The sequence below is a fragment of the Mus caroli genome, chromosome 5, assembly GCF_900094665.2.
Source record: "Mus caroli chromosome 5, CAROLI_EIJ_v1.1, whole genome shotgun sequence".
Taxonomy (NCBI): Eukaryota; Metazoa; Chordata; class Mammalia; order Rodentia; family Muridae; genus Mus; species Mus caroli.
The window spans coordinates 107,634,080-107,655,446 of NC_034574.1; the positions used below are offsets into that span (position 1 = coordinate 107,634,080).

General features: G+C 53.4%; 1 protein-coding gene across 1 annotated transcript; it reads right to left on the minus strand.

The window, feature by feature from the left end:
- Positions 1-196: 196 nt before the first annotated feature.
- Positions 197-19,787, minus strand: Gltp (glycolipid transfer protein). Its single transcript, XM_021163336.2, has 5 exons — positions 19,594-19,787; positions 6,088-6,146; positions 4,769-4,902; positions 2,599-2,749; positions 197-577 (listed from the first exon to the last, which is right to left on the minus strand). The coding sequence occupies exons 1-5, from the start codon at positions 19,694-19,696 to the stop codon at positions 395-397; spliced, it is 630 nt and encodes a 209-aa protein (XP_021018995.1). The 5' UTR covers positions 19,697-19,787; the 3' UTR covers positions 197-394.
- Between the last annotated feature and the right edge of the window lie 1,580 nt (positions 19,788-21,367).

Genomic DNA, 21,367 nt, shown 5'->3' on the forward strand with positions numbered 1-21,367 from the left:
CCTGGGCCAGATGGGCCAGGCTTCTTTGCTGGGTGAGGTGTATGTCGCCCCTGAGCTGAGTTCCTCCTGAGCTAGGTAGGGGAGGAAATGACAAAACCCTAGGAATTCCTCCACGTTAGCAACGTTAGTTAGCAACGTTAATTGGTTTTAAGCACACTGGAAGGATGGCGGCGGCTCAGCCTGAGCGCCCGAGGAGTGAATGGAAGGTGTTTATTGCTCCATTAGAATAGGCCAAGACAACAAAAAAACCAAGAAAACAAAAGACCTCTAACAAGCTAAGGCTGCCCCCTGCAGACCCTGGCTGGCCGGGCTGGGCTGGCTGAGCTGGGGGATTCCAGCTTGATTCACAGTGATGGGGTTGCTGGTGCCCGCATGGGGCTGTGTGTCCGGCCGCCTACACTGTGTAGTCAAGCTCCGCATTCATCTTGGTGTACATGTCGTAGATGGCGTCGATGGTGGCCGTGTAGTTGACCAGGAAGAGGCGGATCTTCTCCAGGCACTCCTCCTCCGTCACGTTCTGCCCCTTGGAGAGTGCCTTGAGGAAGTCGGACTTGTAAGGTGCTGCATACAGGGCGGCCTTGAGGGGCAGTGGGGGAAGGCAGACACGGTGTTAGTGGGGAAGGACCAAGGATTGCACACTGGGCACCAGGGCCATCCCTGACCAAGACTGGGCAAGTCTCTCTGCTCATGTTGTTAGGAGAGAAAAGGGGAGTGTGTCTCCCCTCCGTGGTGAGGGGCAGCCGGACACCAGCCTGGGTACAGGCAGGCCTGAGTGCAGACCACAGCGTGGCCCTGAGTAAGTTAAATAGCTACATCTGCTGGGCAGTGGTGGCACACTTGGGAGGCAGAGGCAGGTGAATTTCTGAGTTTGAGGCCAGCCTTGTCTACAGAGTGAGTTCCAGGACAGCCAGGGCTACACAGAGAAACCCTGCCTCAAACAAACAAAAAAACAAACAGCTACATCCAATTTGGTTGCTTGTGTTAAGACTAGGGAGGCGTGGGCTGGAGAGACGGCTCAGCAGTTAAGAGCACTGCTCTTCCAGAGGTCCTGAGTTCAATTCCCAGCAACCACATGGTGGCTCACAACCATCTGTAATGGGATCTGATGCCCTCTTCTGGGGTGTCTGAAGACAGCTACAGTGTACTTATTTATAATAATAAATAATCTTTGGGCCTGAGCGAGCGTGGGTGACCGGAGTGAGCAGAGGTCCTAAATTCAATTTCCAGGAACCATAAGAAGACTCACAACCATCTGTACAGCTACAGTGTACCCATACACATAAAATAAATAAATAAATAAACACCCCCCCCCAAAATTCGAGGCCAGTCTGGTTTACAAAGTGAGTTCCAGGTCAGCCAGGGCTACACAGTGAGACCATGTCTCAAAAACAAAAAACGGTTGGGGAGGTCCGGTGACACGCTCCACCCTGCACAGAGCCCAAGATGCTCAGCAAACCCCAGACACACATCTGTCTGTCCTTAAAGGTGACACCTGGCTAAAATTTAGGGGGTGCTTCAATACCTCAGAGGGTAGAGAACCAGAAATTCACAGACCCTTAGAGCCCGGATCTGTTATGATCCACCATGATCTATGATGAAAAGAGTTAAGTACGCTGGGTCCCCAGCCTGAGTCGTGTCTGCCCAGGGAGCAGAACCCAGGCTAGGGCCTGCTTCACACTCATGCCAGCCGTGGGGCCACTGAGACTCAGAGGCAGGCTCCCAGGTGCTCACAATTCGTTTCTGACATGGGATCTGACTATGTTGCCCAGGCTGGCTCAGAACCCCTGCGCTCTACAATCATCCTGGAAAGAGGTCAAGCTGCCAGCCAGGCCCAGTCCGCCCCCCTGTTGAACCGTGGGACTTGAGATCATCAGAGAGCAGAGTGTGGCACAGCGCCCACTAGTGGTGTACTTGCAGGCAGAGTTGGGTGGACGCGGTCGGTTGCGAGGGCTTTTGAAGACACTGCGGGAAGACTGAGCTGCTCAAGATGGCCCCTGACCCCCAGGCATGACCAGGTAGGAGGCTCGGAGGGGGCCATACTTCCTGCCTCGTGACCTGCTCTTCCTGGTTGGACCTAGCCTGCCCTGGGACCCTTCCTGTTAGAGCCTGGGCTTCCTGGGGGAGGAGGCGCAGTCTGAGGGCATCATGACAGGCAGGGAAAGCCATGCACATCTGGAAGGCTTTTGCTATCTCCTCCTTAAGCCTTCTAGTCTGACGGACCCTCGGCCTCTCTGCTGCCCAGGCTGGCTCTAAAGCCCTTTTCAGGAGCTGTGGTCGGCTACCTCCTTGGGGGCGGGGCCCACCTCCTCGGGGGGCGGGGCCCTTCTTCCCTCCTTGCCTGGACAGGGTGAGGGGACAGCAGTAAGCGCCATCACCCTGTAGTTCTTGAGTCTGGAGTTGAGTCTCTTCTCACAGCTGTGGAACCACAGGCTGAGTGTACCCACAGGGACACTAAGGAGCACTGGCAGCCACAAGCAGGGTTGGCCACGGCTGCGGAGGGAGCCTAAGTGTACCGGCCCCACCCCAAAGCGCAGGTGAGCCCACCCTTCCCGGGGTGGTTAGGAGGGAGCCTGAGTCCTCCGGTCCCGTGGCGCTCACCTTGAAGATCTTCTGCACCAGCCAGCCATGGTACTTCTTCAGGGCCATCTCATAGGCCTTGTTGGCGTTGACTCGGATGAGGTTGGGGTGGTTCTCGTCCCGTTCCCCATCGCAGATGCTCTGCAGGAACACCTGGATGAAGCGCAGGCCCCTGCGGTCAAAGGGGGTACAGCCATTCAGAATCATGGCCCAGTGCAGCTGGTGTACTGGGAAGTACCCTCCTTAGGCAGCCTAGGTCCCTAAGCAATGGGATGACCCCACTGCGCTTGGGCCTGTGGTAGCATGCCTCTAAGCAGAGGCTATTTTGGGTCCTGGTGGCCATTCATGGCTTAAAGGATGAAGCCAGTGTGGTCCCGGAGGGCCCGATGGCCAGAGATACATACGTCAGGCACACTGTTCGTACACCTGTCCAGGAGCCTTGGTCAGCATCACCCTACACGGCCCGCAGTAACCCGTGGGACAGCTGTTTGTAAGTAGAGGCCAGCTGTATGCCTCTACTGCAGGACCTTTCTGAATCTGTCCACGGTGCTGCCTGACTGTACAGTGACCCCTGCCTGAGGCTTCAGGGGCACAGCAGGAAACCTGAGTTAGAAACAGGACCCCTGCCAGCCCCATGGTGCAGCTAAGACAACCAGAAAGGTGCCCAGAGGCTCCTATGTGGAACGCTTGGGTGTCACTATAGGAGGCGGGGCCTCGCTGGAGAAAGTGGATCCCTAATGACTTCCAGTTCCCTGTCAGCCATGAGGTGAATGGCTTCTTCCACACGGGGCTGTTATGTCACTGAGATGTCTTGCCTCACAGTGGGCCTAGAATCAGTGAAGCTGACCAAGGGAGGGCTGAGCCCCAGGAGACTCTGGGCTGACAGGAACCCTCCCTCTCCACCTGGCGCATTCTGCCAGGGCCACGGAAGTGCCATCCACAAGGGGCCTGTATCCTAAGCCCTTCAAACACACAGGCCCAAACAGGGTGCCATCAGCCACTCCACAGCCAGGTGGCCTTTCAGCCTCTCCCCAGCCTCCTGCCTCCTCTGCCTCTTACAACCCAACTGGAACCCAAACAAATGTCTCTGCTCCCTTCTTGCAGGGGCTGGGGGCGGCGCAGGGGAGTGATCTACAGCAGGGCTGTGCCCCGGCTTGTCTCAGCTAGAGGCTTTGCCACATGACAATAGCGGCAGCTCACACTGTAGAGCAACCCCTCCTGGCTGCCACTGCTGGGTAAATGACCTGGGTCCCTTAGCCCAGGCCTTCTAGGCCTCATGACAAACTCGGGCAGTGTGCGTGGGACACCTCCTAAAACAACTCCACCCTGATGACCATGCAGCCCCACCCTCTGGAAGCCGACTTCCCCTGGTCCAGTTCTCCAGAGAAGCATGTGCTGGGGGCTGGGAAGTGGGGTTCAGATGCTGAGCTGCCCTGTCCTCCTGGGTCCTGGCTCGGAGTCCTGAGATGTCAGAAGTGGCTGCTTCTCGGCAGCGGTCTGTTGACATCACACAGCGAGAGAATCCTGGAGCTAGCAGATCACTGAAAAGCTTCAAAGCGGGGACACGCCTATCTCTGCCAACTCAGTAAAACTCCTACAGTATTTCTGTCAAGAGGCTCACAAAAGCCGAGTGTGGTGGCACACACCTTTAATCCCAGCACTCAGGAGGTGGAGCAGGCTGATCTCTTTAAGTTCGAGGCCAGCCTGGTCTACGAAACAAGTTTCAGGACAGCCAGGGCTGAAAAATTCTGCTTCAACAAAACAAAACAAACCGAGAGAGAGAGAGAGAGAGAGAGAGAGAGAGAGAGAGAGAGAGAGAGAGAGAAGACAGACTGACTGACTGACTTACTGATAATACATAAATTTATCCGTGTACAATATGGCTACCTCTGTGCAGTACCCAGCCTGCACCATTGTGCTCAGATGACCTGGATTGTGACTTGGCCTCCAGATGCTTCTGTGGCCTCCTCCAGGTTGAGGATGACTCACCAGTCTGTGAAACTGTCAGGGGCACAAAGACTGAGGGGGAGCCTAAGGTGGGGCAAGCCCCTCCTCTGGCACCTCTGGGGCTAGCACAAGGAAGTGCCAGCCAGCAGGAGTCTTACCTCAGGGAAGTTTGTGGCGGCTATCAAATGACAGGGTTAGCACCCCCCCATCCAACACAGCCCAGTCATGCTCCCAAGCCCCTCACCTTTTCAGCCACAGCAGTGCCAGAGTGGCCCCCACTTTGGGCCACTCCGCCCCATACATCCCCTTCTCCACCTCCAGGATGTTCTGCAGGGTCTTGAACTTGGCTGGGTCGGTGTCATATACGGCTTTGATTTTCTAGAACGGAGCAGAGGGGTTCCCACATCACAGCCTGTCTGGCAGACACTGGGCAGAGTGTCCCATCCTATGCATACAGCCACCTGCCTCCCAGTCACCGACACTACCCAGGACACTGCCACCACTCTCAATGCCTAATCAGAGGACATAGAGGCATCAGGTAGTGATGTGTCATAAGTCACAGGGGTAGTAGCATCAAAGGTCCTGTGCAGAAGGTCACAGGTTTGGGCTCTAGCCTGGCTGGCTCTGGAAGCCACCATGTCTTCTCTGCTGGCACCATCTCAGACATCAGAGACAAGACGTCCCACAGTGAAGAGGGATGGACTCAAGCAAAGGGATCAAAACTGCCCGGGTTAAACAGCCCCCAAACTGGCGCCAGGTCAGCCTGATGAGACTGTGCTGTAAGTGTGAATCCTGCCTCTGTACGTTCCTGCTGTGTGACTTTAGGTAAGTTATCCACCACTCTGAGCTTCAAGCTCCTCCTCTGTGTGTGTGCATGCATGTGTGTGTGTGTACACATGTGAGTGTTCATGGAGGCCAGATGAGGGCACTAGATCCCCAGACCTGGAGTTACTGGCAACTGAGAGTTGCCCAGTTTGGGTGCTAGGAACCAAACTTCAGGCCTCTGAAAGAGCAGCAAGCATCCTTGACCACTGAGCCAGCTTGCCAACACTCCATCTTTATAGTTTAAGCCTCTCTCACTGGCTGGCGGATGACCGTCAAGGACCCACCTCTCTCCAACTCCCCCAGTACTAGGGTTATTTTGGTTTTTATGTGGGTGTGGAGTCGTAACTCAGGTCTACATTTTCTAAGACTGAACCATTGCCCCATCTCTCCTTTATAAAAATGTCTGAGCACTCTGTCTGCATGTACACCTGCATGCCAGAAGAGGGCATCAGATCCTTTATAGATGGTCATGACCCACCATGTAGTGCTGGAAATTGAACTTAGGACCTTTGGGAGAGCAGCCAGTGTTCTTAACCACTGGGCAGCCCTACCAGCCCCTCTCCATCTCTTGAGGTCTTATTTGGTGGAGGCAGGTGTCAGGGTGTCAGGTTAATCCTGGACTGCATGCTTGCAATGGGGCCTGAGAGGGGATAGGACTCCACATGCCCCCTGCCCTCTGCCCCATCCTCAGGCTGAGAACTGGGCAGAGATGGTTTAGATGCCCGGCTGGGTACTTACGGTGATGTTACCGCTTATGTCCGCCTTGATGGGTGTGAATACCGGGGACCCGAGGCAATCTGGGAATAGAATGAGAAGAGAGATTTAGATTCCGGACTAGGGTGGCATTCGGGACACCACAGGCTGTGGAGGACCTTCACCTGTGTTTAGGAGCCAGGGAGAATCGTGGATAGGTGTTTGGAAGGCTCTGTGGCCACGTGAATTCTGGGAGTTCTGGGCTCTGGATGACGGCGGACTGTCACTCCAGAACTGGCCAGAGCCTCTGAGGGCTGGTGGGGTTGCTTCTCCCCAGCACGGCACCACTCAGGGCAGCTCTCTGCTGTGGTGGGAATCCCCATCTGCACCGTGCAGCCAGCACCCACGTGACCTTGGGCTTGATTTGTGTCCCCTTCACTCTGGCAGGGTAGGCTCAGGCACTGCCTTTGTATGAGTTCAAGTTTCCCACCTTGTGAATGGGACAATAGGACCCATCACAGGTGTGTGGTGAGTGACACACACTCTGTTCACCCTAGAGCACCAGTGTTCCCGAGCGTAGGCGGAACCTTCTTGGCAGGTCCCAGTAAAATGGGGCTTTGAACAAGCAGTGGCCCCTTGGAGCAGATGACAACAGACCAGCGCTCCTGGCCATACTGTTCTTGACATGTGATGTTTGTATGCTCCTGCCTCTTTCCCCGACTTTGGTCCTCTTGGCATGTCATCGCCACAGACAGAGAATATCGCACTAGCCAAAAGCTTGCAGAGGAGAGGTGCAGGTCTGCAGGGTCACACTTGAGTGTGGGCCTCTCACTCTTGGAGCCTGAGCAAAATGGTTGTGATACTCGAACCCTCAGCTTCTCCCAGCTGGGAAGTGGGCTTGCTAAGTGATTCAGAGTCAGGGGCACAAGGACACCAAGCAGGTTGGAAGTGGGTGCCTGGCCCACAGAAGGGAGATAGATGCCTCTGCCTAGGAGGCAGACCAGGGCGTCGCCTCAAGGACTTCACAAATGAGCCCTGGGGAAGAACTTCTGCAGGTAAATTCCAGTGAAGGTGACCAGCACACTTGGCTGGCCATCTGGAATATTCTTTCACTGCAGATGTGAAGAGGTGTGTGCTGGAGCCACCTTTGATGACACACCCCTGACACAGTGCGGTGATGGATAAGGACCAGGCAGATGGCAGTGAGGCTGGCCCAACATTCCTCAGTGGGGCAAGTCTCCCTGACCTCACGCCTGTTTCCTCCTGTGTCAGCTCAGCGTTTAGCAAGGTTGGCACAAAAGTCAGAAATCTGGATTTAGGATGTGCCAGCCATGCCTGGGGCACACACATGCAATGCCCGCACTCAGGAGGTGGAGGCGGGACCATTGAGGGTTTGAAGGCCAGCCTGGGCTACAAAGCAGAAAGAACCTCTTGAAAGAAAACAAGACACAATGATGCTTCTGGTCAAAGGTGGGGCAGAGGCCGAGTGCCTGCCCAGCACTCGTGAGGTCCTTGGTGTGACCCTCACACCAAAAAAAAAAAAAAAAATCTAGAAAGATATCTCACTGGTGACCCAGTGCCAAGCCTGATGACCTAACTCCACACACATGGTAGAAGGAAGGAACAAGATCCTTACAAGTTGTTCTTTGACAACCCCCCCCACTTGGGTGCCACAGCTCACACATGCACGCTCACAGAAATAAACACAAAAATCAATCGAAAAGAAAACTACTTTGGACATACTTAGCTGGGTGCCTAGTGTGGGGCAAACGCTGTCAAATGGGCTTCAAAAGTAGGGCACTCCGTGACACCCTACTTTTAGGGTCAGGCTCCATGACCCAGCATGTCTCCCCAAGCCTCTGTGGGGTGCACACCCCACATTTTGTCTTGCTGAGTAGCCCATGGTCCTCCTGCCTCCACCTCCAAATGCTGAGATGGAAAGTGAGTGCCCACATCTAGCATCGAAGTCTCTCCTGGAACCTAAGTTGCCATCCCTTGGAGCGGCAGGCTATAAGCCCTAAGATAGGGTCCTGGTAGCACTGAGCCATCTCCATGGGTGAGCGGACTGTGGGAAGCTGGTCTCCCTGGTAGGCTCTTCCCCTGCACTTTCACGCATGTGGGTTGAGGCCAGAGGCCAACAGTGGTGTTTTTCACTCTCCTCAGTCTCTCAGTGAACGCGGTGCTCACTGACTGAACAAGCATCAAGCTCCTGGGCTCCTACTGTCTCCATGCCTCTCTCCACCTCATTCAGAGCGCCGGCCTGGGTTTTTTTTTTTTTTTTTTTTTTTTTTTTTTGGTTTTTTCGAGACAGGGTTTCTCTGTGTAGCTCTGGCTGTCCTGGAACTCACTTTGTAGACCAGGCTGGCCTCGAACTCAGAAANTTCTCTGTGTAGCTCTGGCTGTCCTGGAACTCACTTTGTAGACCAGGCTGGCCTCGAACTCAGAAATCCGCCTGCCTCTGCCTCCCAAGTGCTGGGACGGCCTGGGTTTTGTTTTGCCCACTTGGGTATCAGGCATCCAAGCTCAGCCTTGTGACAGCACAGCAGACACCTCGCTAGTGTTAAGCATCCACCCACCCACCCAGGATGTCAGAGTCTGTGAAGGAACGTGGCCTTCAGTTTCTCTCCCTGTAAAATGAGACTCCTAGGTCCTGTGCAGGGCAGGGCTTCGAGGAAAAGAGACAAGGCTGCCCTACACAGCAGGTGTTGAGTGATCATCAACCACAGTCTTCAAAGGGAGATGCCAGGAAGCTGGGCTGATGGCAGAGCGAGGGCGGGTGGCTAGCTGCAGGCTAACTCGAGACTCTGCCCTTCACTTACTGGAAACAGTCATGGCGTGGTGCGGAGTCCACCCTGGCGGCAGGAGAAGGGCTTATTGTTCCCCATTCTCCTGACAGTGCTCAGCCAGGCTCACAAAGCCACTGTGGTCAGCTGGCACTGGCCCCACAGCAGCCCTCATTGTGTGTGGCTGATGGCCACTGCCCAGGCCAGGCCAGGCATTCTGCTGTTGGGGGAGGGCTCACTGGGTGGGGCCGGAGGGTGAAGCAGGGATCTCGGGCTCGGCTCCGGGAGGGCCTTTAAGGAAACAGGCCTGGTGGTGTGGTGGAGCACCCTGACACCCTGGAGCCCGATGTAGGAGGATCATTCATGAGTTCTAGCCAGCTTGAGCCGGCTAGTGAAACCCTATCCCCAAAAGAAGAGATGGCAGTGGCAGGTGTGTGACCCCAGATGGGTGGGCAGGAAAGGTGGGAGGCAGCCATACTGGAAGCTGAGCTGGCCTGTGGTGCCTGTGGTTAGTAGGGAAACTGCCTGTTCCTCTTCAGAGCCAGCTGGCTCAGGATGTCAACTCTGTCTCTAATACGACTTTGACAAGTGACTTGAGAACTCTGAGCGTGAGCCCTTCACTTCTAGGGGTGCTTCACCAAGAATAGAACTCCAGTACGGGGGTTTAGGGGGCTGCTTCTCAGGGCCTCCAAGGGGACCACAGTCGAGAAGCCAAATGGCACTCCTGAAGTGGATAACAGCCAAGGGACCCCACTTTAGCTTTCTAGGGACATATCTGTCGGTGTGAACTCAGAGTGAACGGTGCTGGGGCTGGTACCCCAGAGTTGGCCTTTCTAATACTTAAACCTTGGCTGTCCCCCACCCAGGGCAGAGGGTGACCTGTTCCCATGGCGTGGAGGCGTACCAGCCTAACTGCTCCCCAGAATGTAGCAAGCACCTTTTCTCGTTCGACTAGTTCTGCAGTTCTCTCCCAAACTTGTTCTGCCTTCTTTAACCGTGTCGTGTCCTCGACCTGCGACCTGCCTGAGGCCTGGAGGGAGCGAGGGCGCTGGGATGCTTTTCTGCTCTGTCCTGCAGCCCCCAGAAGGAAGGGAGCTGCCTTTAAAAAACAGGAAGGCCCGCAGTGCCACCGCCTCCTGTCATCATAACCAGCCCCAACAGGCAGGCTGCAGACAGGAAAGCCTGGGTGTTTTTGAACGCCGATGAAAGGTTTTTATGCCTAGTAAGGGTTTTTTTTTTCTTCTCTCAACTCAGAAGACGTAAGGTCAACAAATCTAGTTATAAAACCCAAGAACTTCTCGTAAGAGGCCGTCAACCGAGTGGGGCAGGAAGCAGAGAAAATAAATAAAGGCCACCATCATACATGGAATATGTAAAGAGCATTTACAGAATGATAAGAAGATAAGGTTTTTAGAGTGAGAAGTTCACAGATGAATTTAAAAGTTGCTTAATCTCAGTGACAAAGGAAAAAATACAACATGGAGACCTTTCCAGCAACCACATTATCTTATGGATACATCAGCCGCTGGTTTAAGCATTCTAGATGGCATTTATTAAAATGTAGCACAGGGGCTGGAGACAGCGAACAGCTAACAGCATTTGCTGCCCTTCCAGAGGGCTGGAGTTCAGATGGCCCACGACGGCCTCTAACTGCGGCATCGGGGGATATGACTGCTTTGGATATCTTTTTAAAAGCCTCTCTCGGTCATCGATGGCTATTTTCTCCTGCTTTGCCTGCGGGTCCAGTAGGAACCAGGAAAATGCACGGCAAACAGCCAACTGTTAAAACCACCCCCAAAACAAAAGGAAACAGGTACCAGGAGAGGAATTCATGTGTGCCTTCAGGAATGTGCCTTCTGGGACAACTGTCCCTGGATTGGGGCCATCTAAGTCCTCCTGCCTGGGTCTCGGCCACAGCCCAGATGGCTGACATTGCCCAGAAAGCAGAATTGTCCCCCAGCCAGCTTGTCACTACATGCCACCCATAAACACTCATTTCCTCCTTTTCTGCCTTCAACATAGTTGAAGAACACAGGTCATTGTGTTCAACAAGGCCACAGAGGAGCTGGAGTGTGAATGGGGCTTGTTGAACATATGCAAGGCCCCGGATTCCATCACAGTGTAGCGTCCAGCTTAGCAACGTGGTGGTACCTGCCCATAACCCCTGCCCGCTGGAGGCTGAGGCAGGGCAAACAGTTCAAGGCCAGCCTGCACCACCACACCTGGCTTTCTACATGGGGTCTGGGGAGTAAACTCAGGTCTTCCTCTCTGGTCTGGTTTAGTCTTTCTGTCTGTCTGTCTCTTTCTAAGGGTTTTTATTGTTGTTGTTTTGTTTTGTTTGTTTGTTTGTTTTTTGAGACAGAGTTTCTCTGTGTTTGTTTGTTTGTTTTTTGAGACAGAGTTTCTCTGTATATCCCTGGCTTTCCTGGAACTCACTTTGTAGACCAGGCTGCCTCGAACTCTGAAATCTGCCTGCCAGGCTTTCTGATAAGTTCATATGTAGCCCAGGCTAGCCTTGAACTTACTCTGTAACTAAAGATGACCGTGAAGTCTCTTGCCTCCACCTCCCAGGTGCTAGAATCGCAAGCATGGTGCAGCCTTATCTATCACAAGAAGGGAGTTCCCACTGTCCCATTTTGGAGTAACAAGGTACAAAATTAGCCATGCCCTGGCCCACCCCGTCACTTCCTCTCAGAAATAATTTTCATTTAAGAACAAAATGCCATCCCGGTTATCAGAGGCCAGTCTGAGCCACATGGCGAGACCCCGTTACAGGTAAATGAACAGACAGATATACAGAGAGCCAGGATGCCCTCTGCTTTCCACAGGACACACCTAGCTCTCTCGTTTCCAAGGCGTAGTCACAGTGTGGCAATACACACTGTGTGGGGTGGGAAGGTTCTTCGGCAAATTCCTTTTTCTCATAGCCAGATATTAGCATCTGTTAGATACTCCCGGCAGATTAACTTTATGGTCCTGAGTTACAAGATCAGAATGGGAGGTTCTCAAATTACAGCTGATGGAGATGAATCTTTTATTCATTGGGAGGGGTGTCCAGGCTCAGGTCGCAGGCTGATCCTGAAGCATGAGAACACAGGGACGCCCACGTTCTAAAGCTGGAGGAAAAACAGCTCAGAACCTTGCTCTCAGAAGCCACACTGTTTCCGCATGCTGCCTGCCCACAGCTGCCCTCTCTGATATAGTCAGCCTCAAGTCTCAAACTGGATGCAGTAACACATACCTTTAGTCCCTCTGCACTCAGGAGGCAGAGGCAGAAAACAGGCAGAGCAAGGCAGTAGGATCTTTGTGAGTTTGAGGCTATTCCTAGAGGTCTGTATAGTGAATTCTAAACCAGCAGAGCTATATAGTGAGATCCTTTAAACACACACACAAACAAACAAACAGGCAGACAGACAGACAGATCCAAACAAACAGCAAGCCAGCCTTGAATTGGACTCACATTTGAGGCACTCAGTTCTGACTTGCTGTGTGACCTGGGGAAAAACAGCTAACGCCTCTGAGCTGTGCTTGCCTTGTTCATAAAGGAAGGGTAAGATAACGATGACTCCCATCTCATAGGGGGCCGAGAAGCTTCAGTGAAGGGTTCCGCAGTTCCCAGCACCTCAGTTTAAAAGGCGTATTTATGTTTTATTACACAACACAGCATCATTCTCATCTTTCCCAAAAGGCAGGGCTTTCCTCAGAGAGGAAATCCAGAAAGTAACGAGCCTGGTTTCTGGAAAAGCAGGAGACTGGATCTGTGGTGGAGTGGGTGCCTCGCACCCACAACACAACAAGGGCTGAAGGAGAAATCGGAGAAGAGAAGGGACGGAAGGGAAAATACTGACCCTGAAGAGGTAAAGTCATACCGGCATGAAGACAGGGCTTGGGTGGGAGACAAGGTACGTCCTTGGAGCAACACATATAGAACACTTGGGAGCCTGGGGCAGCCTGGGGAAGCTGTAGGTCCAGGCGGGAGTTTGATGGAGGGAATACTTAGCCACATTGTAACAGTAAGGGGAGAGGGGGACCCAGCCACTGTAAGAATGTAACAGAACCAGGAAGACTCACAAAGTCACTTAAAGAACAGAAACAATGAAACTTAAGACATAAGCTCCAACAAGGTTACAGGTCACATCGAGCAGCCCAGGACGCTTCTGCCTTCCCATAGAACACAGCTGTCTCTGAAGATACAGGGCTGCTGACCTCCCTGTCCAAGGAACCCCACAATTCCCCTACTTCTTACCTCCTTCCTTCATAAGGGTTAGGAATCAGTTTCCTCCAATGCCCACGCTTGCCCACAGCCATCTTAAAGGGGCCAAGCTAGCCTTGAGGGGCATATATGGGTTTCTCAGGCTCCTGAGCCAGAAGATCTTCCATTTGGATACCGCCTAGCCACCAAGAGAGCTGCCGGCTGTCAGGTCACAGGATGGCTTGCCTTCTGCCCTTAGCAGATTCCCCAGTGCTGTCCCTCACCTCCCTAGACCAGATGAGGAGGGAACCAATGTCCTTAAGCCCAAACACACACTCTGGTATTCCTTTCTGTCTCCTGCTTTCACGCTACCACAGGGGCCTCAGAGCCAGATGTCCTGAACAGAAGAGCTACAAGCTATCTCAGGAGGCCAGGGTGTGTGAGTGGATGACAGCAGGAGCCACATGGCCCTGGGCGCATTGTAGTGACTCTCGGATGGAAGCAGCCAGCAGCTGGCTGTGAGCCCTGGCCGTCAGTCCCCAAGGCTCAGGAATGCCTTCTCTGGGACAGAACTGTCTCCCAGGGGCTGTGCTGCGTGCACCTTGGCAGCACAGGTCTCTCAACCATGCAAAGGCGTGATTCTAGGCATCAGGCACTCTCTTCCCTTTCTGAGGTCACCTCCGGGGGACTCCAGATGACAATTGTATTGGGCATGGGCTGTACGCTTCTACCCGGACACCTGAGAGAACCCAACCCCGAGTGGGCTCTGCAGGATGAGAATGTCTGTTTCCACTCACTTCTCGGGGCCTTCAGGGGACAGGTATGAGAGGAAACTAGTCAGACACAAAGTCATCGTCCCTCACTGCACCTTGAAGGCAGCCATCCTACAGACTCCCAGGTAGGTCCCGAGGTGCTCAGCCAAGGAGCAACATTACTGGGCAGGGCCCACCATGCCTTGCTCACTACACATATGCAAAAGCCTCCTTCTGATGCCATGACACCCGGGCTTTCAAAGACAAACTTCTTTTAAGTGCCCCCCACCCCAGGACAGTCTACATCCCCTGCCATGCACGGAGTTTAGCTCTAGGCAGTTTACCACAAGGATTGACACCTGCCTCCTGGAGCGGAGGGGGAGCACAGTACCCATGGTCTCTCTTGAAAGGGTCAGCATGCAGCCGGGCGGTGGTGGTGCATGCCTTTGATCCCAGCACTTGGGAGGCAGAGACAGGTGGATCTGTAGACCAGGCTGGGCGAGATCCAGGACTGCCAGGACACGGAAACCCTGTCCCTCGGCCCCAGAACCGACTTGATGCCCCAGGGAGCATCTTAGAGATGAGGGTGCAACCTGTGTGGTTGGCCTGTGCATCCCAACTAGAGGAAGCGCTCTCCTGCTTGGGATTCCCCAAGCCTAATGGTCCCTGCACTCTAACTTGTACTGTAAGAAGCAGGAGAAACAGGAGGGTCCTAAAGGGACACCCAGGCATCTGCTCTGAAACTCCCAGGCCACCTGCCACTCAGCAAAGCCACCATCATATCAGCAAAACTACAGGACTAAGCCAGGCATGGTGGTGCACGCCTTTAATCCCAGCACTTGGGAGGCAGAGGCAGGCGGATTTTTGAGTTCGAGGCCAGCCTGGTCTACAAAGCAAGTTCCAGGACAGCCAGGGCTACACAGAGAAACCCTGTCTGGAAAAACCAAACAACAACAGCAAAACTGCTGGACTTCTTTAGGGGCCCTGCAGGCTGTTTCTACAGGGGTTCTCCTCTACTTGAGAGGGAGTGAGGATCACTGTGTAAGGTGTCCAGACCCTGAACTTCAGTCTGGCTACACTGGTGACTCACTGGCTGTCTGACCCTGGGAAGCTTTCTAACTTCTCCGGCCTCGGTTTCTTTGGCTGCAAGAAGCAGATGTTTCTGTGACTCTAAAGTACCCCTGCTCCTCCCTCCCCACCATGGCGCAAGCATTAAATCAAGAGAGACAGAGAACAATTTTTTGGACTCATTTCAGGGACACTTAATTAAGTGTCAGACACCTGCAAGGCCAGATTCTAAGGACACTGATTTAACTGTGCTAAGAGTCACAAGTGAAGAAAACACGTCCCCAGCATTAGAACCCAAGAAACAAGAGGCAGAAACTGTTCCTTTAGGCTCCTCTGTCCCTGGCTTTTCCTTAGACAATGACCGCAAATAGGTGTCCCCTCACGAACCAGCTTTAATTCATCAAGAGCGGTCGTTCTAAGAGAAGAACACAGAACTGTGATTGATTAATAATGTCTGCCACAGCCAGGCAGTGGTGGCGCACACCTTTGATCCCAGCACTTGGGAGGCAGAGGAGGCAGGCAGATTTCTGAGTTCGAGGCCAGCCTCGAACAGAGTGAGTTCCAGGACAGCCAGGGCTCCATAGAAAAACCCTGTCTTGAAAAAATAAAATAAAATAGAAAAAAAAAATAATGTCTGCCACAGTACAGGATGGGCAGGGCTTATGTCTTCTGACTTAGTCACAGATTTTAACATGAGAAGAAAGCAGTCAAGCATGGTGTGGATGGTAACCCCAGCACTCTGGAGGCTGAGGCAGGGAGTACCACAAGTTCCACAAGCTCAAGGCCAGACAAAAGGGCCTCAAAATATTAAAAAGTAAGTAAATATAAGTGATGCAGGCCACGGACACTGAAGTTACTCTGAGTCAGAGAATACAAGGATTTTCTCACAGGGAGGAGGAAGGACTTTCTGGGTGGAGTTATTGCTAAGCCAATTCCTTAAGGACATGTGGACTCCAGCCAGACCCAAGGAAGGAGGTATGTGGTGAGTGAGCGAGGTGCAGAGTGACAAGAGGAGCTGACATGGGGACACTCTCGGGACAGTAGCATGGGAGGGAGGCTGTGGGCAGCAAAGATTTCAGGAGGGAGCAGGGAGCCAGTGAGGCTTCTACGGCGGAGGTACATCAGCCCGTTGGAGTCTAGGGCAGTCACATAGCTGACCCAAAAGACAGAGAGCAGGAGTCACGGGTCAGCCTTCTAACCGATCAGTTGCTAAGCTCCAATTACCGGGTCAGGAGGGAGAAAGAAGATGGGGAAAGGGCCAGTCTCTGAGTGCATGTGCTAAGATCTGCACAGTGGGAGAATTCAGGCTAAAGAGGCAGAGGAGCAGTGAGTCCTCAAAGGGATGGCTATAAACCTGGGGAGCAGGCTGACACGAGCGAGACCCACACCCAAAGGAACAGAAGAAGCTGCGTGGGCCAAGCCCAGTCACTGGTTCCAGGACACACCCTGAGGAACTAAGGGACGTGGTTGTCCTGACAGGTCTAAAGCCTTCCTGCCCTTGGATCCAGCAAGTTCACTTCTAAAACTGAGAACTACACCTAGAGACGCTGGCAGTGAGTAGTACTGTCTACCGCAGTGATAAGAAGCAATGTGCCTGGCCAAAGGGAGGGGAGGGCTAAATCATGGTCACCATTTGAACGTAGAGCCTAAGCCACTCTGGAGATGACCAGAGACTCAGGAGCCAGGCTCCCTGTGTTGTTAGATGGAAACAGACAGAGGAAGATGAGTCTACCAAGGACATGATTCCCAAGCAACAGCAGAGGGCTGCTCTTTAAAAATCCTACTTCAAAAGACTGTGAGATGTTGTCTTAGGGTTTGACTGCTGTGAGCAGACACCATGACCCAGGCAACTCTTACAAAGGACAACATTTAATGGAGACTGGGCTACTGGTTCTGAGGTTCAGTCCATTATCATCAAGGCAGGAACATGGCAGCATCCAGACAGGCACTGTGCAGGAGGAGCTGAGAGTTCTACATCTTCAGCTGAAGGCTGCTAGAAGACTGGCTTCCAGGCTGCTAGGATGAGGGTCTTATAGCCCACACCCATGGTGACACACCTATCCCAACAAGGCCACACCCACTCCAACAAGGCCACACCTACTCAAAAGGGTCACACCTACCCCAATAAGGCTACACTTACTCCAACAAGGCCACACTTCCACCACGGATGCCAAGCATGTAGCTCACATCTGTGATCCTAGCAGTTTGCAAGCAGAGGCAGGAGAATTGTGTTTGAGACCAGCCTGGGCTGCACAGTGAGTTCCAGGCCAGAGTGAAACCTTACCTCAAAAACAAAACAAAACAAGAAAGCAAAGAAAAACAAAACAAAACATTAAGTTCCTAAAACTAAGTACTGGATACATGCCTATACACCTGCAACTCAGAAACTGTGGCCAGCCCATGCTGCATAGTGAATTCGAGGCCAGCCTGAGCTACAGAACCTGGGCTTCAAATCAGACAATACCTGTGAAAGAATGAAGTGAACGAATTAATCTGTACCAGATCCTTGGTCCCTCATAGGTGCTCAATAAATGTCATTATTTAGGCTTACTGTGATTTGAGAACATGTTTCCACAATACCTCAGACTCCTTGTGGCTACCACTCCAGACCAGATGTAGTTCAGGGCCACACACACTGTGCCCAACTCATCCAAGTGACTGGGGACACCCCAAAGATCTAGACTGAGTCCCCACCTGAGCGCTGACAGTGGCGAACCCTCCTGAAGCCTGAGTCTACGGGAGAGCGCTCCACCCAGGAAGAGCACATTGAGAATGTTTTCTTTGGTAAGAGCGCCAAGAATGACAGTCTGTACTGAACAGTACATGGCTATGGGGTGACCTGTGCCAGTTAACCCTTCACAGGCCAACTCCACTGAAGCATCTGTCTAAATGGTGCTTCTGTCCACAGCTGTGACACCCCACAGCCCAGGATGGCAGCAAAGACAAGGATCCTTTGAGACCAGAAACAAGGAGCGAGCTAGGGTGACTCGTCTGCCTTAGCTTCAGCTGCCTCCTTCCAACTCTTCCCAAACCAGCCGGACACTCAGGCACTAGGGGTGCCCCCAAGAGCAGCCATGCCACGTTGGTGAGGGACAGGGAAGTCATGCCACCATTACTGTGGAGCTGCTGATGGGTTGTGGCATCCTTTTGTGGCTGTCCTATGTATTGAGGAGCGTCTAGGAGTACCCAGAGGGTGCTCTGTAGCATTCTGCTCCACCTCTCAACGACAACAAAACCATCTCCACAGACAAGCAGATACTGCCCCCCCACCCCCCTCTAAGGAACAAAAACTGCCATCCCTTGAGAACCACTGGCTCTAGCAGATTATGAACCCAGGACAGGCTGGCTCAAACTAGCAACTACTCAGAAAGCCAAGGGGGAAACAAACACAGAAGACAGTGTTGTCGGGGCTGGGAGGTCACTGTGGAGCCCCATGACCTGAGTTTGGTTCCCAGAACCCATATTGTGGAAGGAGAGAACAAACTTCCGAAAACGGTCCTCCAGCCCCTGCCTGTCCCCCCCCATGCCAACACACACAAATAAATATATTTTTAAAAACAACATAACGCTGTCATAAAAAGCAAAGCTAACGCCAACAGCTCCCTCTCTCTGGAGATGCAATCTGATCTCCAGCTGAGATACAGGTGAAAAAAAGCAGGTCTTAGGCACGCCACTGGTTGACAGAGCACCCACTGGGCAGTGCTGGAGCACCTCAGCCTCTGAGAAAGCCTGAGACCTGCTCTCAGGATGCTCCTCCAGGCTGGCACATTGGGCCCGAAACTAGATTCAAGAACTTCACACAAGTTCCTTTCCACAGCTAACACCCACCCTTCACAGGCTCTCATTTAGTCCCCACCCCCCAAACCAGCCATTTCACAGATGGGGACTCCAAGACACAGATCTACATGGCCACACACGCCCTATCCCCACCAGGGGTTGAGGGGTGCCAGACCTCCTCAGGCTAAGGCAGTTTCAAGGCTCTGTCCAAGTATTTCAACTGGACTCTGTACCCGGGAGCTGGTGTCATCCTGCAAAGTCACCAAGTGAGCTAGCAGGGTAGGGCGCTGGGAGCGTCCCCACTAAGAAGAAAGCCAGGCTCAGGTAGCAGTACCCTCTGTGAACCGCAAGGCAAAGGGCAGGGCAGGAGGCATCGGTTTTCCTTCCACTTTACAACAAGGTCTTGGGCTGGAGGAGGGGCGGGGAGAGAACGCGCCTGAAAGTGGCTTAGGGATTCATTCCAGCGCTCCTAGGAGGTGCTTCAACTTGACATATGGAAGACCGGACTTTTCCCTTTTCGAAAGTGAGGGGTGGGGGTGAGGGAATTCGAGCTAAGCACCCTGCAGCTGACATCACCCCCACAATCCAGCCCCCTTTCCCAGATGGGGGAAACCCTTTTCATGACTTCCTCTAAAAGGGCCCTTGAGTTTTGCAGCTCCATCTTCAAGTCCTTGGAGGAGGTGGGGTGGGATGGGGGGGAGGGGTGTTCTTTGATCTGGGATGGGAAGAAGCTGGGGTGGGGGTAAGGCTTATCGTTCAGAGTGAGGGTGGGGGAGAATTGAGAACCATTCTGAAGGGGGCGGAAAATGAAGCCGGGGATGAAGATGTTAGGCGCAGTCGGAGGGCTAATGAAGCATGCCCACGGTGCAATAGCAAGCGGTGTTTGGGTGCAATGGATGACAGGGAGTTAAGGGCCCGGGTGCATCTGAGGAAGAGGGATCTGGGCAGGTGAGGAGGGCTGGCGGCGCCCGGGACTCACCAAAGAAGGGCGGCAGGTGAGCCACCGCCTCCAGGAAGGGCCCGGTCTCGATCTGCCGGTCTGCGGGCAGCGGCTTGAGCAGGTGCTCGGCCAGCAGCGCCATTTCGGGGTCGAGGCCCTTGGTGATGCCCCAGCCCGCGCCGAGGGCGTCCGCGCCCGGGCTGTCGCCGCCCGCCGCCTCCCGGGACGCCAGCGTCGCCACTTCCGCCCGCGCCTCGCAGCGAGCGCCGAGCGCCGCCCGCAGGCCGGAGCCATGGAGCACTCGGCCCCGCCCCTCCGGGGATCTGCCAATAGGCACCCACCGCCGCGCCCTCCCGACCAATCGAAGTCCGCCGCCTCCGCAGCCGCCGCGCCATTGGTCTGAAGGCGGGGCTTAGCGGAAACGCGGGCGTCCTACACCTGGTGAGCCGCTCCCAGGTTGGGATGCTCTGGCCCCGCTTACAGTTCAAACCCTGGCGGGGCCTTATTTCCCAATCCAGGGTCCTCCAAAGGTGCCAGGTTCGCGCCCCACAGCCTGCACACCGGCTCACCTTAGCCACAATGCAGCCTAGCTGCTGCGTCCTGAAACAGAGCTCAGTGTATCCCAAATTCCAAGCGGAAAGCCTGGTACTCCGCCCACACTGAATATTCAGGGATCCTACTCTGCATTGCTGCTGCTCCTTACCGTGATGGTCACGGAGGATAGAGTGACCATGGCGCTTAAGTAAAGCCTTAAATCGAGGGAGATACTGCCCTGCGCAAGGAGCCGGAGAGCTGTGAGCGGTGCACCGGGAGGGCGAGCAGGGGCTGGGAGTAATTTGGGCAGTGGTGGCGCACGCCTTTAATCCCAGCACTCAGGAGGCAGAAGCAGGTGGATTTCTGAGTTCCAGGACAGCCTGGTCTACAAAGTGAGTTCCAGGACAGCAAGGGCTATACAAAGAAACCCTGTTTCGAAAAACCAAAACAGAAAGGAAGAAAGGAAGGAAGTTGTGGTTCATAGAAAGGGCAGTGAGAGATGACTAGGGGCCAGAAAAGCATATACTAAATCTTGTTAAATGATTTTAATTTACCCTTTTGGGAGGCAGATGGCAAAAAGATTGATCCAGGGGCTGGTGAGATGGCTCAGTGGGTAAGAGCACCCGACTGCTCTTCCGAAGGTCCGGAGTTCAAATGCCAGCAACCACATGGTGGCTCACAACCATCCGTAAGGAGATCTGACTCCCTCTTCTGGAGTGTCTGAAGACAGCTACAGTGTACTTACATATAATAAATTAATAAATAAATGTAAAAAAAATAAATAAATAAAATTAATTCTGGATTTAAAAAAAAAAAAAGATTGATCCAAACTACAGGCATGACCCCAGCAGAATCAGGAAGTCTTGGGCGGGGAAAGATCGGACCATCCTTATCTCTTGCATGCCCAGTCACGTTAGATCTCCTACTGATTGGTGTCCAAGCCACCAATTTCAGCTTGTTCCCACTCCACCCAGACTCCCCGCCTCCGGCATCCAAAGATGCAATCTTCCTACAACAGCCTCCCCAGTGTCCCAGCTCTGCCAGAACCCCACCCACCTTTGGGAAGACTCCCTAATTCCATGGAGAGATAACAAACAGCCTGCACTGGGGCCTCTGGCTTCAGAGAGAATCCTGATGGCTCAACCTGCTCCATTCCAGCCGAGCCACTCAGAAACCACATGTGACACAACACAAGAAAGATGATCTTTTAGATAGTGGCTTGGTATCCTGAGACAGGTCTTGAAAGTTCACCCATCCATTCGTCCTTCCCTTTCTTCAT